The 25,842-nt window shown below is 39.6% G+C and overlaps 1 protein-coding gene across 14 annotated transcripts in view; it reads left to right on the top strand.

The window, feature by feature from the left end:
- The window catches only part of KLHL13 (kelch like family member 13), a 138,831-nt gene extending 116,752 nt beyond the window's left edge, over nucleotides 1-22,079 (top strand). For 13 of the 14 annotated variants that reach the window (XM_034780997.1, XM_034781000.1, XM_034780993.1 and 10 more), the window contains 3 exons: nucleotides 1,554-2,349; nucleotides 16,075-16,188; nucleotides 20,478-22,079. In XM_034780997.1, coding sequence (XP_034636888.1) covers nucleotides 1,554-2,349; nucleotides 16,075-16,188; nucleotides 20,478-20,965 — 1,398 coding nt within the window. In that variant the 3' untranslated portion in view covers nucleotides 20,966-22,079. The remainder of the gene's footprint in view (nucleotides 1-1,553; nucleotides 2,350-16,074; nucleotides 16,189-20,477) is intronic. The other variant, XM_034781003.1, reaches the window with a different exon arrangement.
- Nucleotides 22,080-25,842: the final 3,763 nt, after the last annotated feature.

Genomic DNA, 25,842 nt, shown 5'->3' with positions numbered 1-25,842 from the left:
AGACATTCTTGTGACTCTCAGAACTGGGGCTTTAAGAAAAAAACAAATATAGTGAGATTCCCCTCACCAGGTCCAGAGATTGGGCTCCAGCCTGAGCCCAGAAATGTTCACAGCAATGAAACCGCTCCGCAGCCTGAGCCCCGCAAGAGCAAACCAGCTGGCCTAGTGCTTGCTGTGTCGATGTGTGCTGTGTCTTCCAATACACCACATACTCGGTATTGACACTAAGCTTTCCCGTTCAGTTTTCTAGACATTAGCGATGGTTAGGCTTGGCAGAATTCAATTCTTATTTTTTGATCATTGTGACAATGTTTATTTTAAAGATTTTTTTTTTTTTAGATTTTTATCTTTTTAAATATTCACAGTTGCACAGAATTATGAGGAGTCAGGCAATGGGAGTCAGAGAATTATTTAATGACAGCAGAGATTCAAAAAGCTAAAGCTTTATAACTGTTAAAACACAAGTTGTCTACATCACATGTCAAAATATACACTACATATCCTTAAGTCAAACCCTAATAAGTTTTCAAGCAGCATTTTCGTATTTTGCTTCTTTGTAAATTTTGATTGACAAAAATATTTCCCTCAACAGTTTTTGTGTGTATGGTAAAAATCAATATTTATCGATATGTACCCATAAAAATCCAATCCTTCAGAGCCTGGTTATGGTGCACAAGTAATCTTTTATAAAGAACATGCCTAAGGAATTAAAAATTCAGAGTAAAGGCTGACTGTATGAATGTGTAGCATTGGAGAAACAGGCAGTGTTTCTTTCAAAAACTTGCTGGTTTTGCTACTGTTAACTTTGATCCAGAGACTTTGAACTGTAGACATTTCTGTGCTTTGGGGCATGTTAACCTGTCTGATCACTAAATTCTTAACTATTATTTTCCTGCTATTGCTTTGTATTAGGGTTACCATCATGTGCAAGTAAATATTTCTTAGGGGACATCTTGCATAGTAAAAATTATATGCACTGTGGGTACTGTTTATGGAGGGTGGCTTAGGTGTGGAGGAGAATAGTCACAAAATAGTACGGCTTACTTTACTGTAAACCAAAATTAATGAGGGGTGTGATGGTGTAGCTGTCTGAGCGTGGGAATGTGTTAGGAATTTGAGGCCAAACCCCAGTTCACATGATAATTCACTCTGACAGAGCTATGCATCCCTCCTCTTACCACACTTTCCCCATTCCAAACATATAAGGATGTTTGCAGAGCACTTTGAAAATAGTGTGCCTTATAATTGCTATGTATCATCATTTTATGATAGCAGATCTGACGTATAATTAATATATGCCATCTGTTCTCCAGTAGTCTTATTTCTTTCTTCAAAACAACAAATACCTTACTGGATCTCTTCTTGTAATCATGAATATACACATCTGACTGAATATTTATTTGCTCATATGCGTAAATCACCTTGAGCATTGCAAAAAGGTTGCAAATATTGCTGGTTCCAAAGTATTCCTTAAATTGTGTATTATCCTAATATGCCTAAATGAACAGCAAATTAGGAAAGTGTTTTGATTCCTCTTTCTACTCACTTAATAGGTTTCTTTGGAAAATTGTGTTGAGGTTGGGCGGATTGCCAATACGTACAATCTCACAGAAGTGGATAAATATGTTAATAATTTCATCCTGAAGAACTTCCCTGCATTATTAAGTACTGGTGAGTTTGTGAAACTCCCCTTTGAACGTCTTGCCTTTGTGCTTTCAAGCAATAGCCTTAAGCACTGCACTGAGCTCGAACTGTTCAAGGCTGCTTGTCGCTGGCTACGGTATGAGGAGCCTCGAATGGAATATGCTGCAAAACTAATGAAGAACATCAGATTTCCACTGATGACACCACAGGATCTTATTAATTATGTACAAACAGTGGATTTCATGAGAACTGACAATACATGTGTGAATTTGCTTTTGGAAGCCAGCAATTACCAAATGATGCCGTACATGCAACCAGTCATGCAGTCAGAGAGAACTGCCATTCGATCAGACAGTACTCACTTAGTAACATTGGGGGGAGTGTTAAGGCAGCAACTGGTTGTCAGCAAAGAATTACGGATGTATGATGAAAAGGCACATGAATGGAAATCATTAGCTCCCATGGATGCACCAAGATACCAGCACGGCATTGCTGTGATTGGAAACTTTCTTTATGTAGTTGGTGGACAGAGCAATTACGACACGAAAGGAAAAACAGCGGTTGACACAGTCTTCAGATTTGATCCTCGCTATAATAAATGGATGCAAGTTGCGTCTTTAAATGAAAAGCGTACCTTCTTCCACCTAAGTGCCCTCAAAGGACATTTGTATGCAGTTGGTGGTCGAAATGCAGCGGGTGAACTAGGTAAGTGTATTTTATCTTGAATGTATGAATTTTGGTCTTTCTTTTCAGGTCTTAAAATTATGCTGTTCTGTGAAAAGGGGGAGAAAAACAAGTATCCTAACTTAATTTGTTTTCAAATTATTTCTTTCCAGCAGCATCTATAAAGATTAATTTGGACACTGTCAGTGAATTTCAGGTACACTTTTGTGAAGAAAGCTCAAAATAAATTTAACCTGTAGAATAAAGTGACACGTTGCTGACTGATTTAGATATGTAATATCCAATGTTTTCATCTTTAGCATCAAACTATTTTTAAAAAATCTCACTGCCATTTATTTAAATGTTTGTGGAAGCTTCTACTGAGTTTTGCAAAGTTTCTTTAGAAGGAGCTTTAAACATTTGACTGAAGAAATGTTTGCTTGCAAATAGAGTAACCTTTTCTAGTTCTGCCTCCATATAACAGTTGCTTTTCAAACACATCATGATTTAGTAACCTTGTATACCATGTAAGCCAAAAGAATTGAACACATTTTTATTTGGATAAGAATGTCTCTTGTACTTGAAAGAAACCTGTGCAGTTGCTCTCAAAAGAGGTGACTTTTTCTTGCAGTAATTGCGATAGTGATTTTGGAATATCAGTGTTTTAAACATGTTTGCTGCTTAAAGGCAGGCTAATAACTTATCTATGATACTAAAAATGTTCTGACACACTCCACTTGTTTGTCACTAAAAATTACTTGTTCTTTTCCATAATCTTGGCCCCTCATGGTTGTGTCTCACTTCCTATTAATCCTCCTTTCTTCACTCCCTCTTTGCCAAAAATTGTAATTCATTTTACTTGGAGAAAAAAAGATCCTAATAAAAATTAAAAGGAATAAAAAATCCTCAGACTACAATAGGCAGTAGCTAGTCACTACTACAATAGCCAGTAGCTAATTTAGCATAAGCCATCATAAATGTAAGTTTATTAATCTTTCTTTCCAAAAGCAGGTGGTGTTCAGAGTTGATACACAGATTTGACTATATATACTTATTTGTAAATTTTGTCTGTGTATTAGAAATATAATAATGAGAGACAGTATTATACCTCACATTTCTGATTGCGTAATATCATTTCACTTACTGAAATCACACTAAGTGTACACATACAGATGTTTTATTTAAGCTCGCAGTCTCTCTATCTCATCCCCATTCACAGCAGAGACTTGGCAGCAGACCTGGCTTTGTAGTGAAATCTCCTGTTACTAAAACTTCATTACTTAATGTACTGCAGTGTATTTTATAAATGTACTGTGAAGTATTGTCTTAATTAAAACTAATCCGAAAAAATGACCTGATTGTTTTGTGATGTAGCATCTGATTCCTTCCTTCATCCTCCTCCCACCCCATTTTACTCATCTACAAGTCTGCAAAATTCAGATGATCTGCAATGGATTTCCTAGTCATATAAAAAACTTCCTTTTTGGGAAGCATATAGTGCTACAGTTGTAGACTTCACTATTCAAAACTTTGCTAAAAGAATTACGAATTGATTTTTTTTTTTTTTTTTGATGTTCTAATATGTTAACTGTGTTTTTAACATAATTTGGTTCTTTCATGCAACCATTTCATGATTTATATCTAAATGCATTTCTAGCTAAAATGATTGTGATTGGTAACTTTTCACTTCATCTGCCTGGTGGAGCAACATGCAGTAAAAGTTTAGTGTCTTGTCAGTGTACCTATTGTATAATTAATTAATGAATATCAACTATCATTCACTTGTGAGAATTAGTGTCAGAGCACCTGGGCTTCAGTGGAGGACCCATGTTAATGGTTCACCCTAGGAGGATAATCCATTCTGCCTGTTACTTGGCATGGGTGGCACCTTGGTCTCTCCTGTTCTCTGCCTGTGGCACCCAACAGTTAAGTCTCCTGAGAACTGATATGCTTTGGTCTAACTGAAATAATTGAGCTCAGTATAGAGCTATCTGGGTAAAGCTTAATGGTCTGTGATATACAGGTCAGACTTGATGGTCTTTTCTGGCCTTAAACTCTGATTTTCAGTTCCAGCAGACACCTAAGGAGCTTTAATCACTCGCATACATAGATGTTCCTGAAGTATAATATTTTGCTGTCTGCCAGCACAGATTAAATGGCTTGTAGATGTCCTTTTCCTTTGCATTAGGGTTACCAACTTTCAAATTGCACAGAACCAAACACCTTGCCCCACCCCTTGTCCGAGGCCCCGCCTCTTGTTCACTCCATTCTCCCTCCCTCTATTGTTCGCTTACCCCCACCCTCACTCACTTTTCCAGGGCTGGGGCAGGAGGTTGAGGTATGGGAGGGGGTGAGGGCTCTGGCTGCGGGTGCAGACTCTGGGGTGGGGCCAGGGATGAGGGGCTTGGAGTGCAGGAGGGGGCTCAGGGTTGGGGTGCGGGGGGGGGTATGGGCTCTGGCTAGTGGTGTGGGCTGTGGGATGGGGCCAGGGATGAGAGGTTTGGGGTGCAGGAGTGGGGCTCAGGGCTGCAGCAGGGGTTGGGGTGTGGGCTCTGCGAGGGGGTTCCGACCTGGGACAGGTGGTTGGAGTGTGGGATGGGGTTCGGGGTGCGGCTCAGGCTGGCCGTCGCTTACCTCAAGCAGCTCCTGTAAGCGGACGGCATGTCCAACTCCTAGGCGGAGGGGCCAGGGGGCTCTGCACTCTGCCCATGCCCGCAGGCGCCGCCCCCACAGCTCCCATTGACCACGGTTCCTGGCCAATGGGAGCTGCGAAGCCAGTGCTCAGGGCGGGGGCCGCCTGGGAGGCGGACATGCCAGCTGCATCCGGGAGCCGCATAGAGTTAGGGCTGGCAGAGAACCTGCTTTAGTGTGCCTCCCCCCTCCTCCCCCCAATGCCGCTGACTGGACTTTTGGCGGCCTGATCAGCGGACCTTGGCAGTGCTGACCAGAGTCGCCAAGGTCCCTTTTCGACTGGTCGTTCCGGTTGAAAACCGGACACCTGGCAACCCTACTTTGCATCATCTCCACAGCTCTCTTTGATTTAATTGTGGGTTGTGGGAACTGATGCATTTAGAGATCAGACTTGCATGCTGGTGGAGAACTCGTTTGTAGGCTGATCATCTCTTCATGCATTGTGCTAGAAGCCAACAGTTTTTACCTCTTCCCTGAACGTGAAGGATTTAGACATTGGAACCATTTTGTGTTGGTGATTCCAGTTGACCTTGAGGAGAAATGTTCTTCTTTTTTTTAAAAGTACTTTTTACGTGCTAAGGGCCATGTCAAGATCTCACATGTAAAGTGGGTATCTCTACCTACAGTCTGCTATATAAACATCAGTCATAAAATCAGTCTCATACTTTCCCTGACTCCAATACAGTTGTTTGAGTTGATCTAAGACACTGATTAGATTTGATATACATGAGACTGCTCATGTCAGTGTCAATACACAAAGTTGCAGCAATTGTATCAAAGCCTATCTTCTGTTAAACTGATGCAATTTTGTGTGTAGACCAGGGTTTGAATTTACAGAGAACACTGAACCTATCTCAAGCGATAACATTCTGACCTAAATTTCCTCTGTAGTCTCAGTTTAAAACCGGAAATGAAGAATATTCTGTGTAACTTTCATGTAGAAGTACTGTTAAACTGCTGCAGTGATTTCCATGTAGATCTGGCAAAGTGTTTTTGATCCTTGGCATGAAAAGCTCTGTATCAATGTTAGGTATTCTGGTTGCCTAGGATTTTGATTTGGGGACTGAAATATTCTATTTTTCTTCCCATCAATTGCTATCCAACTCATGTTTCACTTTAATGTTTCCCTTCATAAAAACTGGCAGTCTAAAGATATGAAATCCAGTTTAGCTCTCTCCCCACCCTAAATAAAAAATCCTAACATTTCATAAAACAGCCGGTTAAATGTGCATTGGAAAACTATTATGGAATTTGCCCTCTGTGATTCAAACTGATTTCAACTTCTTAGTTATTGTATTTGATATGAATTTCTGAAAAGTTGAATTAAACTTTCCAAGGAGATCGGCTTTAAATATTAGCTCTCTATATGTTAAACTATCTCTAGTCAATTCTGTTGTACTGACTGATTTACCATCCACTTCAGGCACAGCAGGCTCTAAGGGTCAGAGTTATTAAAATACATATCTTTTTTTCTTCAAAAAGTCTCCTTTAATCAATAATAAAAGGGATACTTCTATGGGGTCCTTCCGCCAAGATACCCAAAACATTTCTCAAATATTTTAAGCTTATCAAAACGGTGTAGTGTTACTTTTCACCGTAGAAATGTCTGTTTTTCGCTAGTGGTAAGATGATGATAGTAATTTAACAATGCATACTAGTACCCATTTGAAACCTTCAGAGGGAAGTTACCAGAATTGGAATTTGGTAAAGACCTCAAATACCATATGTTCTAAAATTGTAATGAGTTTCTTTCAGGCCTCATTTTCAAAACAGCAGAAATGCAGGGCTACATCTGATTTGAGCATAAAATTACCCCAATTGTGCATGGAAATTAGATATGGCTGGCTAAGTGGGGATGCTATCGGATAGAGAAGGGAAGCCAGAATCAAGGGAGAATACTCCAGGGAGCATATCTGTCGGAACAAACAGAGGAGGTGACCGAGAAAAGGAAGACTCCTAAGGAAAGAAAGTGTGGAATACAAATTGGGAGGTGCCTTTCAGAAAAGTCTGAGGAATCAAAGGGTGTACAGACAATCTCCAATTATGATAAATGCTGGTACATTGATAATAGCAGGGGGGCCAACCTGTGGCTCCGGAGCCGCATACGGCTCTTCATAGGTTAATATGTGGCTCCTTGCATAGCCACCAACTCCGGGGCTGGAGCTATAGATGCCAACTTTCCAATGTGCTGGGGAGTGCTCAGTGCTCAACCCACTGCTCTGCCCCAGGCCCTGCCCCCACTCCACCTCTTCCCCCAAGCCTGCCATGCCCTTGCTCCCACCACCACCACCAGAGCCTCCTGCGCACTGCATAACAGCTGATCGCGGCGGGTGGGAGGCGTGGGGAGGGAGCAGGAGGCACTGATTGGTGGGGCTGCAGGCAAGGAGGAGGCGCTGCAGGTTGGAGTGGGGGGAGCTGATGTGGGGCTGCTGACATACTAATGTGGCTCTTTGGCAACGTACATTGGTCAATTCTGGCTCCTTCTCAGGCTCAGGTTGGCCGCCCCTGCGTAATAGGCTCCCTTTCTTGGAAGACAAGGGTAGCCAGAGCTTGTTGGGAGAAAAGGTGGTTGAATTGTGAGACTCGTGTGGCCTGACGGGCTGGGGTGGTGATACAGGTTAGATAAGCATCCTGCAGTTTCGATGGTTAATCTCAACATGTCCAAAACTCTAGAGATTCTGTGTTCTCCAATAACTAGTTTTATATGCAGTCTTGTGAGTAGGATCTTGTGTGCTTTCATATGTATTTTTAAGTGTACTGTTACAAAACATCATCTTGTATTGATATCAAGTCATGATACAACACGGGGGTAGAGAATACTGGATTTTCATGAGAGAACATAAAAGAGCAGCATGGAAATTTCAGTTGAGGCCCAGTTAAATAAAGAGATTCATATAAAAACAAAATAAGTCACCAGAATTGGATTGGAACACCAGCGATGTGACAGCGGAGAAAGCAGTGGTATTCAATTTGTTTATTCAGAGAATTGTCCTTGTAAAATGTATAAATGGTGGTAACAACCATAAAACCCCTCCGTAGTACCCAGCTGGGTCACTCTGCGACAGTAACTCTCCTACCAAAGAGAATGCTGCACGAGAGATCCTTTCAGCGTGCTAGTAGGAGGAGTAACCGTGTTCGTAAGGGAACCATTGCTATGCTATATTTGTGAAAAAGATGCAGCACTTGATAAGAACAGGCCATGCACTCTCCTCTCTGACAGGATGATCAAATGAAAATCCTACAAGTGGGAACAAAGTAAAGTTCCATTTCCCAGTCCTGGAACACCCATGGACGGGTACAATATGACTACAGTGCATCTGGGGGTGAGCCTCCCAGCCCAGGTCCACAGACTTGTGCTAGTAGGGCATGTGCTAAAATAGCCATGTAGATGTTCTCACTTGGGATGGAGCTTGGACTCTGAGGCTCACCCCAGCCCCCTAGACTTGAGCGTAAGAGCTGTAGCCTGAGTTGCAATGTCTATGCAGCTATTTTTAGCATGCTAGCATGAGTCCCGGTAACACAACTCTTGCTCTGGGCTATGAGGCTCACTCCCAGATGCACTGTATACATGCTCTGGGTGCTCCCATAACACAAGTAAACAATAGCAATACATCTGGGGAGAGAGAGCTCAGTGGCTTGCGCATTGGCCTGCTAAACTCAGGGTTGCGAGTTCAATCCTTGAGGGGGCCACTTAAGGATCTGGGGCAAAATCAGTACTTGGTCCTGCTAGTGAAGGCAGGGGGCTGGACTCGACTCGATGACCTTTCAGGGTCCCTTCAAGTTCTATGAGATGGGTATCTCAAGACTCATTCAAAGCTATTGGGACAAAACTGATAAATGTCTACATGCTGCACAAACAATACCACAGGTGGCCATGTGAAAATACAAGCAGAGTTGCATAATTTGGGACTGCTCCAGGTGTGCCTTTTGAAGTATGTATTCCTTTAATTCTATCAAAAAGATATTCTGGGCTGTTTTATGGGATACATGCTGGTAAAAAGTTCCTCTGCTCCAATATAACAAAACCTAATGGGATCACTCAAGCTTGAGAGAGAGAGAGAAGGAAACCTTCTCAATCTATTTAGAATGTACCAGTCTAGTTACTAAATTACCTTCAAGAGAGATTCTCATGTATGGTATGTACTATATCTCCTTTCAAGAGACACTGTCATCTTACTGGGGGTGGGGCGGGGGGGGCATTGATAGGCTAATTTTTTTAAAAAAAAATCCTTTTTTGACAAACACCTTTAAATAGTATGTGCTATAATTTTTTTTAAAAATATTTTTTCTGATGCCTTATTGAGGTTTATATGGGCCTTATCTAGGGAGAAACTGACAGACTGTGCATGGAAAACAGTGACTCTGGCTATAGGCAATGTAAAAAATCCTGAAAAATAGGTAACTTCTGTTAGTTGTGATAATCTTAGAAGTTAGTTGTGAGTGTAGCATCCACAAGATTTTCAGTCAGAGTTATGATCTTCACGTTTATAGTGTTCATCTCAAAAATGAACACTGCAGCTACATAGCTGATCAAAAATTAAGGATTTTACACCTGACAATAGTCTGTTCTCAAACAGGCAATTCTTTTATAACTTTGTATGAACCATAATATTGTACACTAGCTTCTGCATGCTGTATCTGCTGTCCCCTGTCCTAACTTGCCTGTGCGTCCTCATCTGTAGATCCTCTCTCCAGTTGGTGTGGGATGAACAGCTGTCTGGTGTGTTGGAGGCAGAAGAATGAAGTGATGTGGCCATCAGTTGAATTTTTGGTTCTTGCTAGGTCATCTGCGACTTTTTTTTTTTTTTTTTTTTTTTTTAAGTTACTTAGTCCATAGTATGCTTAGTATTTTACTAGAACTTGCTTTGTTTTTTGAATATTTTTTTTCCAGAATACCAAGAAATGCCAGGAAAAAACTTTACATATTGTCCATATGTTCACATTGTTGGGCCAATGAAATTGGTAGTGTTGATCCACTACTAGGAAGTAAATAGTCAAATTAACAGGGTGGATTGATTTAAATCATGGATTTTAATTGTGATTTAGATCAGCAAGCAGTTAACTTTGATTTAAATCATCAATTTTAATTACATTTTGCATTTGTACTTAGTTATTTTCCTAAAGAAAGATGATTCTCATTGGTGGTAACCATTAAAACGTGATGTATTGCAACTAAATATAACCTTTATGTTAAATTTGGTGCTGCTTTTGGTGGTGACACGCTATATCTATACACTTTTATTTGAGCAGTTATGTAGCTTAACTCACATCCTTAATTTTACATGTTTATTATACTAGAAAACGGTGAATAATGCATTTCTTGTTTACTAGATGGTTAATTTTTTTACTTGTGCAATGTGTCCAGTTCTATTTGGATGGAAATTCAAACACAATTAAAAATGCAAAAAAGCAGCATTTTAAAGTTATTTATTTTTTTAGTTAGTTAAATAAAACTACCTTAAATGCCCTGGATACATAAGAAAAAAGTTGATCAAAAATTATCAAAACATGTTTTACATTTAAAAACTAACTGATTTACGAAGTAAAGGAACTATTATCTACAGTTAGTGAACCAAAGTGATTGTTTCTTGTCATCATGTCCTTCCAGATCTTAGAACTAGTAGATCTCATAGATTGGAAGAGGAAAACAAGCTGTTTTGCTTTTTTCAACTTCCTATTGATTTTTAACTTTCAATTATTTCAGTTCAATTATTAATTCATTCAATCAACTGAAATGAAAATGTTCTCCCTGAACCGACAGATGAGGTTACTGCTCTCAAAAGCGCATTTAGCATATCAGTTAACTCTGGATCCAGGTGCTTAGCCCTTGGCTTCCACCAGTTCAGTGCTTTGATTTTCTTTAAAACTTTGGTGGTAAAAATATACTGCTTAATTTTTTTAATGTAAGTTAAATTATTTTAATCGATTTGAGTAAGTTTAGACCTTAACGTAGGTTGTCATAACTTCAAATTTAAATTTAAGTACATTTGTTTTTAAAAATAAACCTGCATTTAATTTAAATAAAATTGGATTTAAATTAAAATATATATATTGATTTTTATCCTCCCTGCAAGATAACTGTCGCTCCATTTGGAGAACAGGTGAAATTGGAATGGAAGGATGTTTATCTAGCAATAGGCAGGGGGTGGAGTTACCTACATCAAAGCCAAGAAGTTGCAATATTTCATTTCCATACTTGGAACTCCTTAACAGAAAGTAAATGTAGACATTGAGAACCAAAATATTTTTGGCTCCAGATATGAACTGTTTTATCACTGACGACATCTTAGTCTCATGCATACACATGTTGCTGCATCCATTGATGACTGTTAACTTTTGTATTTCAACGACTTGGCTTAACTTAAATATTATTTAACCAACCCAAAAGTCACTTAACAATTTTATTGTTTATCACAACTTTAATAAATTGTGATATGGTATAGCATAATTGATAATATTTACCTTATTTATAAATTAATTTTGTTCCATATTTTTGGTCCATTTAACAGACATCAAAATGTTTGGCACAACTGGCAGCATCTATTCAAGAGATTGATATTAAAACAGCAGATGCATTTCAGGTCAAGACTATTGGTATTTCCTCATTTTCATAAACACTAAATTAGCTCACAAATTATACCTGTAAATCAAGTTCGCAGCTTTTTGTGAAAGAAATGGAAGTGGGATGGGTTTTGTCTTTTTTCTGTCCTCCAGCAATGACTTCTTGTGCTATGGCCTTGTCAGACCTCACAAAGTATGCAGAGTTGACTTGGACAGTACTTGGATGAGAAATGTCCAAGGAAAATCCAGGATGCAACTGGAAATAGGGACTTGTGTGAGTAATTTAATAGCTGCCACTTTCCTTCTGAGTTCTTGCTGAATCGGTTATTCAGCACACTGTTCAGGGTATTGTCATTGGAAGTGTCATCAGTCCTAAGGTAGTGATGAATTTTTGTTTAGGGAGCTGCATTCTGTGCTGAGCTTCCTGGTGGGTGAGTGTATGGGTGTGTGTGAGAGAGACAGTGAGAGTGAGAGATGCCCCTTTTTGCTAGATTCCCTTTGCTAAAGTGCACTTTGGAAGTACTCTCAAATTCAGAATTACTGAGACAGCTATATCTTGTCCTTAGAAATTGTCCCTAAGTATTTTTTCAGAGAATTGAAAATAACCTGTGTGCTTGTTTTAAAAATAATAACCAGAAAAATTAAATAGTCCTTTTATAGTCCTTGTATCATGGTACTGAGATACTGAGTCACACAATAGATTCCTGCCAGCACTGCAACTGTCAAACTTTTAGAATATCAAGATTCTCAGACTTTCAATTTTATATATTTGTGTGTCATGCCGATGACATGAGATGACAGACTTTAAAATTAACCCTGGCCCATCACACCAGTTTGGGAGTTTCAGTACTTGTCTAAGACTGAATAAAAGCAAGTCCTAGGGTAACATTTAATCTCTGAAAACTGAAGACATTTGAAGTCGGTATATACAAAATGTGATTCAGTTCTCTGACAACAGGGTTAGCTAACCTGACCTGATCTATTTAAAATTAAGAGGTTTAATTTGCTTTCAAGACAACAGGAGTTTTAACGTTATAGGTTGCTACACCATGCATTGTAGTCAAACTATATTGCTCCCTCTTAAGTCTCTGGTCACATCTCTTCTCAAGCTGCTATTCTGAATACCTCATTCATATCCTTTTCCCGGGACCATGTCTGTGCCTTTCGTAAGGCTCCTAAATCTGGAACTCCCTTTCTGACCCCATCCTGTTTCCAAGTACCTCCTCTAAACTCTCCACCAAGGAAACTTAAACTATGGTTTCTTTTTAAATTATTGTACTGTTCTCAGATGCCTGCATTACTTTCACAAGCAACCAAGTGCTAGTATTTTTGCCCTTGACGTCTTACAGTTTGAATATTCCCTTAGTCCTCAACAAGGCAGATAGATTTATATCAGTGATTTAATTCAGCAGCAGGAAATCTTGATAACAATAATCAATTTTAATCTTGTTTTTCATTTATCATCAGAGGGGTAGCCGTGTTAGTCTGAATCTGTAAAAAGCAACAGAGGGTCCTGTGGCACCTTTGAGACTAACAGAAGTATAGGGAGCATAAGCTTTTGTGGGTCAGAACCTCACTTCTTGCATCTGAAGAAGTGAGGTTCTGACCCACGAAAGCTTATGCTCCCTATACTTCTGTTAGTCTCAAAGGTGCCACAGGACCCTCTGTTGCTTGTTTTTCATTTGTACTTTTTATTTGCCTAAAGAAAGGTTGATTCTCATTGTTTTTAATTTGGTACTACTTTTTGCTAACCAGGAGGATATACTACAGCAGTTGTATAATTTGACATATACTTATTCAGATTCTTAATTTTTACTTTGTTAGAAAATAGTTAATTATGCATTCTTATTTCCTAGATGATTAAGTATTTACTTGTGATTTCTGTCAAACTGCATTTAGATGGAAATTGAAATTCAATTAAAATGCACAAAAATAATAAAGTGGCTTATTAGTAAAACTATCTTAAATATCCTGGATACACAAGGAGAAAAGCGAGTATATGAAAACGTTTTGCCTTTAAAACTGTTTTATTAAACAAGGAAAGTATTATCAATAATTAGTGAATTGACGTGATTGTTTCTGGTCACCATGTCATTAAAGATTTTAGAACTAGTAGATCTCATCCTCTCTCACCTTATTTTTATTCATAGTAACAGGAAAACAAACTTTCATGCTTTTTCATTTGGTTTCTCAACTCTGAACGAATGAATAATTTAACTGAACTAGTTGAATAAACTGAGATGAGTGAAATACGAGTCAAAGCTTTTGATACAGTCTCCCACAGTATTCTTGCCAGCAAGTTAAAGAAGTATGGGCTGGAGAAATGGACTATAAGGTGGATAGAAAGCTGGCTAGATCGTCGGGCTCAGTGGGTAGTGATCAACGGCTCCATATCTAGTTGGCAGCTGGTTTCAAGTGGAGTGCCCCAGGGCTCGGTCCAGGGGCCGGTTTTGTTCAGTATCTTCATTAATGATCTGGAGGATGGTGTGGACGGCACTCTCAGCAAGTTTGCAGATTACACTAAACTGGGAGGAGTGGTAGATACACTGGAGGGTAGGGATAGGATACAGAGGGACCTAGACAAATTAGAGGATTGGGCCAAAAGAAACCTGATGAGGTTCAACAAGGACAAGTGCAGAGTCCTGCACTTAGGATGGAAGAATCCCATGCACTGCTACAGACTAGGGACCGAATGGCTAGGCAGCAGTTCTGCAGAAAAGGACCTAGGGGTTACAGTGGATGAGAAGCTGGATATGAGTCTACAGTGTGCCCTTGTTGCCAAGAAGGCTAACGGCATTTTGGGCTGTATAAGTAGGGGCATTGCCAGCAGATGGAGGGACGTGATCATTCCCCTCTGTTCAACATTGGTGGGGCCTCATCTGGAATACTGTGTCCAGTTTTGGGCCCCACTCTACAAGAAGGATGTGGAAAAATTGGAAAGAATCCAACAGAGGGCAACAAAAATGATTAGGGGTCTGGAGCACATGACTTATGAGGAGAGGCTGAGGGAACTGGGATTGTTTAGTCTCCAGAAGAGAAGAATCAGGGGGGATTTGATAGCTGCTTTCAACTACCTGAAAGGGGGTTCCAAAGAGGATGGATCTAGACTGTTGTCAGTGGTACCTGATGACAGAACAAGGAGTAATGGTCTCAAGTTGCAGTGGGGGAGGTTTAGGTTGGATATTAGGAAAAACTATTTCACTAGGAGGGTGGTGAAGCACTGGAATGGGTTACCTAGGGAGGTGGTGGAATCTCCTTCCTTAGAGGTTTTTAAGGTCAGACTTGACAAAGCCCTGGCTGGGATGATTTAGTTGGGGATTGGTCCTGCTTTGAGCAGGGGGTTGGACTAGATACCTCCTGAGGTCCCTTCCAACTCTGATATTCTATGATTCTATGAAATAGCTTCTGCAGTTGCAGAGAAAATATCAAAAGCTGGTTTGTCACTTCAACAGACTCTGGTTCCAGGTGTTTAGCCAGTGACTTCCACCAGTTCAGTGGTTTGAAGTTTCTTTAAAACTTCAGCAACAAACATGTACTTCTTGAATATTATTTTTATTTAAATTATCTTACTATATTTTATTAAGTTTAGGCCTTAACACAGGTCATCATAATTTTAATTTTAAATAGGTTTATTTTTAAAAAGAAAATGTATTTAAATAATTTTTAAAAACATTTAAAATCATTGATTTTTATCTACCCCAGCCTTCAGTCCTGCAAACAAAATTGCATAAACGGCGCCCTGTTCCCACACACAGCTGCCTTTAAGTCAGTAAGGCCCTACATAGTTTTCTTTGCATGCTTGGATCCTGGAAGCAATTCGGGTTAGACCTGTAGTCCTTTTTTGTAAGTGCCATGCACTTCTGTGGTGCTGTATAAATTGTAAATAGCAGCCACTACAAAAAGTGGTACCACATTCCCAAATCAAGAATTCATGTGTCAGGTGTCCTTTCAGGCAAGCTTCGAGTGAGTGGCATAATGGGATGCTAATGCAGTAGGTAGAACACAAACTGGGTCTATATCCATATGTGCCTGGGTGGGACACTTTTAAAGAAATGTGACTAACACAGGTCCTTCTGATTCCCTAATGCTTTCATCCTCTTAGACATATTTAAAGTTTGCTTCATATCAGTTTGCACCCGACGCTGGAAGGGTGGTATGCGGAGGAGGATTAGAAAATCAGATATACCTACTTTTATTTTCACTTTTTTTTCAAGCGCACCACAGTGTGTACAGAGCAAGATAAATTAAAGCTATGGCAGGCTAAGCAGCAACTGTATTGAATGCAAACCAGGGGAAACCATTTTTCTTCTGCACCTGTGGGACAGAAAACGTATAGGCTATTCGAGGATATCTTTAACTACACGGAGTACCTGAACATATCTCTGAAACTTTCTTATATGAAGAACACATTTTTCATTGGTATATTGTCTATTTATGAATGTATTAATTTCACTACTACTGCACTCAAAATCAAATTACCATGCTAAATTCAAGTTTTTGTTTTGTTTTTAACAGCCACAGTGGAATGTTACAATCCAAGAATGAATGAATGGAGCTATGTTGCAAAAATGAATGAGCCCCACTATGGTCATGCTGGAACTGTGTATGGGGGATTAATGTATATTTCAGGTAAACCTTTCTTATAAGTTTATGAACAAAATCCACCACACATGAGGCATATTGGCTCCATACTTGTTCCTACTCCAGTGGGTGAAGAAAGATTAAAAGAAGTGTTCTCAGATAAAAAACATCTGCATGTTTCAAACAGTGATTCATAGCTTCATACAAAGTTAGTCAAATAACATACACTTATTACAATCTCTAACAGAACCATTTTAGATAAAAATACCGCAGTTGTTAGATACTTATTTTAAACATCTCTAATTTGCAATGCTCACTAGAACATCTTAACCTTCAGTGCTGCATTTTTATGAACACAAACACTCATATAGTTGTCATATAGAATTCGTCATTTTGCCCTTAGATAAATAGTTACCTCACTAAGGATTGGAAAGGTTAGCTAATGCTACAAATACTGAGATAAATGTCAACTTATGAAAGACGAAGTTGGAAGGATTTTAAGATTAATCACAGTACACCTCTACCCAGATATAATGCGACCCAATACAACATGAATTCGGATATAACGTGGTAAAGCAGCGCTCGGAGAGGGGGGGCTGCGCACTCCAATGGATCAAAGCAAGTTCAATATAACGCAGTTTCACCTATAACACAGTAAGATTTTTTGGCTCCCGAGGACAGCGTTATATCGGGGTAGAGGTGTATGTGAGTGGTGTCTTTACTTCTTTCACTACTTCTCTGTTGCTGTGCCTCTGAAAGGTGACAATGTAATGCATGCTGTTCAAATCAGGAGCCGTAGTTATTCCCGAGAAAGCAAGTTCTCCGGTCTCCCAGATAATTGTTCTCCTTTGAAGGGAATTCCATGCCAAGTCAATAAATGGTCCCACCTGACCTACTCTGATTTCACATGCTTTTCATGGGTAGTGGCATTTAGTAGGCTCCATGCCCACATTTTTGCCTCATGCTTGTTCTAAATAACAATTGGCTCAGAATTTCCACTGACCTCAGAGAAGGACACTTCCTTTTTTTTAGCGATAGTGCAGTTGAAATGAGTGCATTGCGCCCAGGGTAGATTCTACAACCACTCTAACAATTCCGTTTGCCCTCCTAGGACATTGGTTTATTGCAGCTAAAACATCAAATTAATACCAAAAATGATCAATCCTTATACAGATTTTAAGAAGGTGTCTGTCCATATGGTTATAATTCCCAGCTAAAGAATTTTGACCAGAGGGAATCAAATCTATAACTGCTTAATACTAAAGCCAAATTATTATCTAATGTCTGCACAACCTCAAAGCCAATTATAGAGCTTACTCCTTGGCTTTCGATGTGATGGCTAACCCTTCTTTCCTCCCCAGAGATGGTTATAATACAGACGGTAACAGGAAATTCTTGATAAGCCATCGTTTAACAACTCTTATTTTTCTGAAATTGTCGGTGACAATCTCAAGTCTCAGTTCTATTAAACTTAGTACACACCATATACTCGGAGTATCTCTGAGACAACATTTAGAGCTGTTTATACCTGGGGAAACTTTCTTTCAGGCTCCGTCCCTGACTGGCCTTTCTGAGTGCAGCTCTACTTTCATTTCCCTGCCCTAAACATAAAAAGGCTAAATAGGCTGGGATGTCTTCCAGGTAATAAAAACAAGACAAAAACACAAAAAGGAAAAATTATATTTAGAATATCAAGGGCTTTAGAAACTCTTCAGCTCTGTCTCCTAGAGTCTGATAGAGTAAAAGCTGGAACTGCAGTCAAGGAGCCAGACGGTGATGTTCTGCTGGCACAGGACTCGTTGCTTGCAGGCCTCCTTCAGGTACAGGTGAAGACTAGAGAAGGTTGTAATGGCTTTGTAGTTGATGTGACTTCCTCTCTTATCAATATTGGGGGTTTTAGCAGGTCAGTCTTCTCTCAGGTGACTTAGTGACCTGAAAAGGCGAGGCTTCTTGGCCTTACCCTTAATTCTTAGTCTGCTATCTTAGCTTACTCAGCCTTGGACTACCTACACTGGACCCATGTAGCTTGGTCCCATCAGGAGTAAATTTGGTTATTTGTAGCAAGAGTCGATATGGAAAAGTCCTACTTAAATCAGCCATTTTAAAAATAGTCACTGTTTTGCATATCAGAGAAACTGAGTCTGTGATCTCCACCGTCCAAGTATAAAAATGATCTTGGTACATGAAATCTCTTTTTAGGAAGCTGGCATGATCTTATGTGGGTGAAAGGTCTTAAGATATTAAATCACCAATTTACAGTAAGTTCAATATAAAATCCTATAAAAATAGCTTCTTGGAAAAAACCCTAGTAACAAAACCAGTCACTCCAAAATCATTCATCAGCAAAATTAAAAATAAATTCAAATTTATTATCAGTTTCATCATCTTCAATTTCTTCTTCCCTCATTCTTTTTGACCTTCCATTCTAGAACTATGCTATTGGTCAAAGAGCTTACTTTCTGAACTCTTCATTTGCATAGAGAAAAATTATAGCTTATGAAGAAGAAACCCATTTCAAATATAAACCCCTACATTTTATATAAGGGTCTATATTCCCATATAAACTATCCCTCATTTAACTCCCTGTTGTTCATTTTCTTTATGGCGCATTTGTTGTTGGAGCCATTGATGAAGATTATCACTGAATGGAGGGAGGAAAAATCTTGCTATCAAGGCATGTTCCTGTAACTCTACTGACATTGATAGCCCTCTCTAATGCCGGTGGTTAAAGAAACAGCACTATGTTAAAGAGCAGTATGTCTAAGGGAGCCTGAGGTTATGCACTCAGGGTCACTGGCCTACTATTAAAGTTTACAAACTTATGTAAATGTCCCATTTACACTTTTGTTTGTAGGAAGCGATCTGAGAAGCAGGTAAGTTGCCCCTGAAATTTGCGCTGTTTGAGGGTATGTCAAAGTTGCTGTTCAACATCAGCTGAGGTGGCAGCAGTGATATGACTTGAAAGTGAGTAAGTACTGCTTGGAAATGGGTCAAATGGAACAAAAATCCTTCCCCAGGCAGCTCTGTGCATTTCACTCAAAGCCACCACTGCTGGTTCCTCAGCTGATGTCACAGTACCTCTGATATGCTCTTGACAGAGGTGCTCTTTGGCTGTAGCTTACACGTGGACAGTTGTCTGTCACTAGAGAGCAGGTAAAAGGGATACTAATTTACACTTGTAAATTGTAGTCTGTCAGATTGGGACCATGAGCAGGGACAGTGTGCTCACTTTTCTCAGAACTGTTGCTGGTTCTTTAATTTCAAGCTCTTGAAATAAATGAAAGTGGGGGAAAGTTTGCCAAATCAGAAAGTGTAAAATGGGAAAGGAATACAACTATTTTCTCTCTTTGAAAAGATTCATATAAGCAATGGAGAATTAGTCAGAGAGCCAAGTTGCCTCTCTCAGATCCACAACTAGAGGGGGACCTTAGCACATGTATATCTCACAGTTCAGTTCAGAGGGAGGGCTCAGCTGCCTCTGAGGAACAATACTCTCCCCTCTTCAAGACCCAGCAGAATCCTCTTCACATAGTCCAAATTCTGTGTTGGCAAAAAGGTAGAAACTGGGTGATTTGTAATGAGGAATGGACAGGATATAGATGGAGCCAAGGGAGATGCACGTTTTCCCCAGCACCATCTATGGCTACCTGGTGCTTACTCAGAAAAGAGAATACAACCCGGGGCTATATTATCTTGTTGATTGAGCCATTCCCCCAGAATTCCCGGGTGCGGCCACACTCGTGGAGCGTCCCTACTAATGCAGGTGCCATGGTGTGGAGATGTGTGTGCTCCACACCAATGTTTCTGGTCTCCCATATCTATATCCTTGGGCTGTGGTTCTCAACCAGGAGTACGTGTACCCCTGGGGGGTACGCAGAGGTCTTCCAGGGGGTACATTAAGTCATATTTGCCTAGTTTTACAACAGGTTACGTAAAAAGCACTAGAAAAGTCAGTACAAACTAAAATTTCATACAGACAATGACTTGTTTATACTGCTCTATGTACTCGACACTGAAATGTATGTACAATATTTATATTCCAATTGATTTATTTTATAAATATATGGTAAAAATGAGGCAGCAATTTTTCAGTAACTGTGCTGTGACACTTTTGTATTTTTGTCTGATTTTGTAAGCACATAGTTTTTTAAGGGAGGTGAAACTTGGGGTACGCAAAACCAGTCAGCCTCCTGAAAGAGGTACAGTCGTGTGGAAAGGTTGAGAGCCACACTCGTTGGAGATCTTCTAGAATTAGTTGAAATACTGTTACATTTTTGCTATGACTTGTGTTTACTCCAGGGTCAATATTACTTTGATTTCTTTCCATCTTTCTATAGGCGGAATTACCCATGATACTTTCCAAAAAGAACTTATGTGCTTTGACCCCGACACAGACAAATGGACTCAGAAGGCTCCAATGACAACAGTCAGAGGTCTGCACTGCATGTGTACTGTTGGAGACAAGCTTTATGTTATTGGCGGAAATCACTTTAGAGGAACAAGTGATTATGATGATGTTCTAAGCTGTGAATATTATTCACCCACCCTAGACCAGTGGACTCCAATTGCTGCTATGTTACGTGGGCAAAGTGATGTTGGGGTTGCTGTCTTTGAAAATAAAATCTACGTTGTTGGAGGGTACTCTTGGAATAATCGTTGTATGGTGGAAATAGTCCAGAAATACGACCCGGAAAAGGATGAGTGGCACAAGGTCTTTGACCTCCCAGAATCACTTGGTGGCATTCGAGCCTGCACTCTTACAGTTTTCCCACCAGAAGACAACACAGGGTCACCTTCTAGAGAGTCACCTCTTTCGGCACCTTAAAAAAAATCCTTTGACTTACGGTGTTGTGGTAATACCTTTGCACTGCATCATGGAGTGTCTCATTTTTCTTCAGTAGTATCTGTTAGGCTTAGCCTACAGCAATTGGTACAGTTACTGAGGGAGAAAAAAAGACTTTGACATTACTTGTGCTGTTTGTTTGGCCTAGAATGTTTATTGAGTGGTTAACAAAGATTATGGAAAAATGTACTCAACAGAGCCAAATCTTTAACAAGTGAGAAACAAGATATTGTCTATAAAATATATGAATTAGGTACGTTTTTAATGTTGTGTATTGGGTGTGAGGTACCTTGCAACTTACATTAGGAAGCCCAGTAAGTCAAATTGGAAGGGGTTGCAGTGAACGTGTAATTATGTTCACTAAACTTCATATTTGAAAGTCTTTCTTCCTTTCATCTTTGATTGCAGATTTTAAAGGGAGGCAGCCTGCACCCATGTGAACTCTGACAAAAGGTTGCCAGCAGGCCTGAGCTACCTCCCTCTTTTCACAGAGTATTTTTGACATATCTCTTTACTGCCCAGCGGGGTGGGTGCTTTAAGAGCATATGGAGTTTCTTAGGCAGACAGGAGAAATCAAATAATAATTTAAAAAATATTAATATTATGCAACAGGTGGACCCTGTATAGGCCCGGGGTTTTTTAATAACGTATATTGAGGGTTTTTTCCCTGACTCAATTAAGTGACACTTCAACAGAAGACTTAAAATGTTTGGGCTTTTTAACTTTTGGTCTCTTCCCCCTCCCCCACACACCCAGTAATCAGCTTCTGCTTGTAAGGGAGCCTAAACTATTAATAAATTGGAATTCAGTACAGTTGTATGACCTGTTGTATGCCTGTATTGAGTTATGTGGATAAGGGCTAGAAATGTTAATTCAAGCCACTACATTTGACCAAATTGTTCCTTCAGATCAAATTTAATCTAATTTTTCTCCTTTGCTGTTGAGATAACTTACATATTACATGTCCTTTGTATAGTCTCAGTTAATAAGGTTATTTAGCACAAAGTGCAGCTTCAGCAGGAGAGCTGCTGTTTGCTCAGTGAACTCAGACTACCATGTTTTACCTTCTTTTGTTCAATAAAACTTTTAACTGCAATTATTCAGCCTAAGATACCTCATTAATGTTACTTGGATTTTCTTCTTCGGCTCACTGTTGCCAGGGATACACATTGCGTATATCTGTGTGGGTAGATTAATTTGCTAGGAAACCAATGCACAAGTGGTCTCGAATGGGTACTTTGACCTACTTTCAAGGAACTATTTTGGCCATACTTGTCTATTGTAATTTTAAGGACTGAAAATGTGGAAATAATATCTGAACAATTGTGCATAGAGTGAGCTAATATTTAAATGTTCAGCAGTACAAATGTACTAGACTTATTGGTTCCAACATAGTAATTTGCTTCTGAATACGTTTTTTTTTAAAGTTCTGGTTTTAAATCAAATTAAATTAAAATGCAGGGCAAATAATTGCAAATGTTAGTCAGTTTTGATTATCTAAACCCCAAATCCTCATTATTGTTTTTGGCTTTCCATTATAAAAAGCACAAGAATTTGTACTAATTGCTAGCAATCACGGTGGCTTTTGCAGACATCTGGAGATGGTTGTTTACATTATTTAACTTATTTTATTATGGTATCTATTGCCAGTTACAATATCAATCTCAGTAGCATGCTCTCAGCATAAGTGTTCTTTTCCACGTTTTTCCACTATAACAGTATTGGGTTTGAACCCTAAATCTTCTAACATCTGGTGTTTGTTTTTCTCTGATGGAATTTAATTGGTCATGTGTCCTTCACTCATTATTCAAATGTACTTTTATCACAGGTTTCATATTTTAACATTATTTTGCTTAAAAGCAAAGTGGATCTTCCTAAAAACATTTTCTAACTCTGAGCTAGTTATGTTGAGTTGCTACAGGTGATCCTGTATGGAAATGAAAGATTGAATGCTCTTGGGAAATATTTGACTTATTGAAGATCAAATTTTACATAGGTAAAATATTTTGTTCCACTCATAGGAAACAGAAGATAAGAAAATATTGCTGTCACTAATGCAGATATTTAACATACTTTACCTATTTTTAGATTAAATGCCAACTCTAGAGAACTATTGTGAACATAAAACCCAGAGGCCTGTATCATATTTACTTTATTTTTCAACGAGAAAAGAAATCTTCCTCCTAGAAAGAGAAACAGCAACTCATTTTGGATGATTCAAGTATGTTTTTGGTTTCTGAATCCTTAGGGTCCACTTCTTGAAAGTGGATCTTAGCCCCTGATGGTCTGCACTCTGAAGATGCTGATGGTGGAAAGACCCTTTGGAGATATCTTCCTGAAGGTTAGAAGAGGAAGTCTAGCAGCTTCCCTGTCTGAGAGCACCCAGGTAACTGGAACATGGCAACTCTTTCAGTTTTAGGCATTCTTTTTAATGACAAAATGTTAGCTATAATCCTTAAATGCAACGTGCTTGTGTTGAATTTCTGCACCAATGCTGGATGTATATGGGATAATGGATTAGATTTGTCCTTAAATAAAATGCTTCTCCTTTTGAATTTTTTTCCTGTTATTTTTATGGCTAAAGAATTCCACCACACAATGAAATTATTTCAGATCAATTCACCAGGATTTAAGAGTAAATCTCAAAGACTCAATGGAGATGGCAAATTGTTTTTCTTTCGTGGTGTGCTGTTGAATAACTTGACACTGACTGCATCTCTTTTCATGATAACCCAAGAGACCCTCAATCTGTGAATCTAGGGGTACGTTTATACTTGCCTCTGGGTCCAGCGGTAAGCAATCGATCTTCTGGCATCGATCCCGGAAGTGCTCGCCGTCGACGCCGGTACTCCTGCTCGGCGAGAGGAGTACGCGGAGTCGACGGGGGAGCCTGCCTGCCGCGTCTGGACCTGCGGTAAGTTCGAACTAAGATAGTTCGACTTCAGCTACGTGAATTATGTAGCTGAAGTTGAGTATCTTAGTTTGAAGGGGGGGGGAGGGGTTAGTGTGGACCAACCCTAGAAGGAATTATGGAAAGCTACTTCCAGGAGAAGGATGTTAACCCTCCACTTTTAGCAAGGTTGCTTTCGTGGAGCGATTGTGAGCTATCCTGGCATAAAATGCTCACAGTACACTGATGATGCCCAACTCCTTTACATCAGTTGTTAACAGTAACATCTTCTAATTGTCGCAGGACGGGAATTGAATGCAAAGTTGATACTTACCCTGATTTGGATGCAAGGGATGTTAAGGGGACAGCTGGAAGAGCCATGGTAACCTCCAACATTCAAAGGCCAGAGGTGTCGGTCTTCCAACCATTAAGGCAGTTTGTAATCTCAGGGTCGATCTGGACTTCTGTCTTGGTTCCCAAACAGCAGCTGTTGCTTTTGTCCATTTACAGCTGGTCAGGAGACTGTCGCTATCCTCTCAGAAGCCACATGTTTGACTTCCAGGCTTGACTGCTGCAATGTGCCATACGTTGTTCCAAAGCCATTCCGGATTTCATTTCTTGCTTTGAATAAATTGTGGTGTTGCTGTACTGTGTTTACAGTTTGACGGGTTTTTTTAAGATGTATGCTTACTAGTTGTCTTATTGTAGCCTCTCCTTCCCATCTTATTCTAAATAGTCATCCCCTATTCCACTGATGTCTACTCTTTTTGTTCTAGCCTAACCACTGGTTCATGTGAGAAATGTCCTTTGCCTGGAGAGGTTAACCTGTGTCCAAGGTACTGTCTGCCTTGTTTCTGAGTTAAGACAGAGCTCACATATGTTTATAATTCTCTTAATACTTCTATGTTTTCTGTTTCTGGAAGGTGCACCAAAATTTGTAAAAATGTAATGACTTGCCTAATTTAGGAAGGACTGAAGGGCAAAATGCACCATTACTGATAAGTAACAACTCACTGTTTTCCTAGGAATAAACTTTGGAAAGTTAATGAGTCTGATCATAGCACAACTTTCAGACACTCGGAAGTCAGCTATGTAAGACCAGTAGTCTTGACTCAACATTACTGACAGTGTTTCTTGAAAAGCAGATATTTGCTTATCTTACTGTGGGAAAAATACTGAATCTTATACTCCACTGGCTTGCACCTTGCATAGTAAATCATGCCTATACAAAGTGAATGTAGTAAGCTACCCACCTTGTAGAGGTGTAGAATCTATGCATGAATCAGGCCCACTGTATATAGTGCTTTCCATTTTCAAAGCACTTTACAGCTGTTCGTTTCTTTTTACTTAAGCACTGTGTAGTTAATCATAGTTTCCACTTAGCCGCAAGAGAATGATAGTTCTTAAAGTGTAGCTGTTGTCAGAAAACGTCTATGTAAAAATACAACATTTTTATGTTTAAGGAGAAAATCTGTGGAATGGACAGTTATATCAGTTATGCTTGGTGACAGAAATAAGTTTTTTTTTCTTCTTACTCATGTCAGTACTGCAGAACCAGTATAGCGATGGAAAAGTGAGCCTGGTCTGGGAATCAGACCTTTTCTGCTTGGCTGCCACTGCCGACTCATGTGACTTTTGGCATTTACTCTCCCGGTACATCTTTACCCCTGCTGCAAGTTAGGGCTCATGTCCACCTCCTCACAGGAGTCTGGTGAGGTCTAATGGTTGTAAACTGCCTCAAGTCCTCCAGAGAAGGACACAAAGCAGGTGGTTAGTTAGCGGGGTGATATTTTTGGTTTATTTCATCCATCAGCAGGGTTAAGTGAACTTAGTACCTTATTTTTCAGCCCCCATTCTCAGTGTAATCCAATTTGTCTTCCACTACACTCACTATTTCTGGTGTACCATGGAGAATACCACAGTAGCCTCACGTTTCCATCTTCAACAAAATGTTTTGCCTAGTTTCTTC

The sequence above is a fragment of the Trachemys scripta genome, chromosome 9 (genome assembly GCF_013100865.1).
Source record: "Trachemys scripta elegans isolate TJP31775 chromosome 9, CAS_Tse_1.0, whole genome shotgun sequence".
Lineage (NCBI taxonomy): Eukaryota > Metazoa > Chordata > Testudines > Emydidae > Trachemys > Trachemys scripta.
Note: the sequence above shows the minus strand (reverse complement) of the source record. Positions and strands in the feature narration are given on the sequence as shown.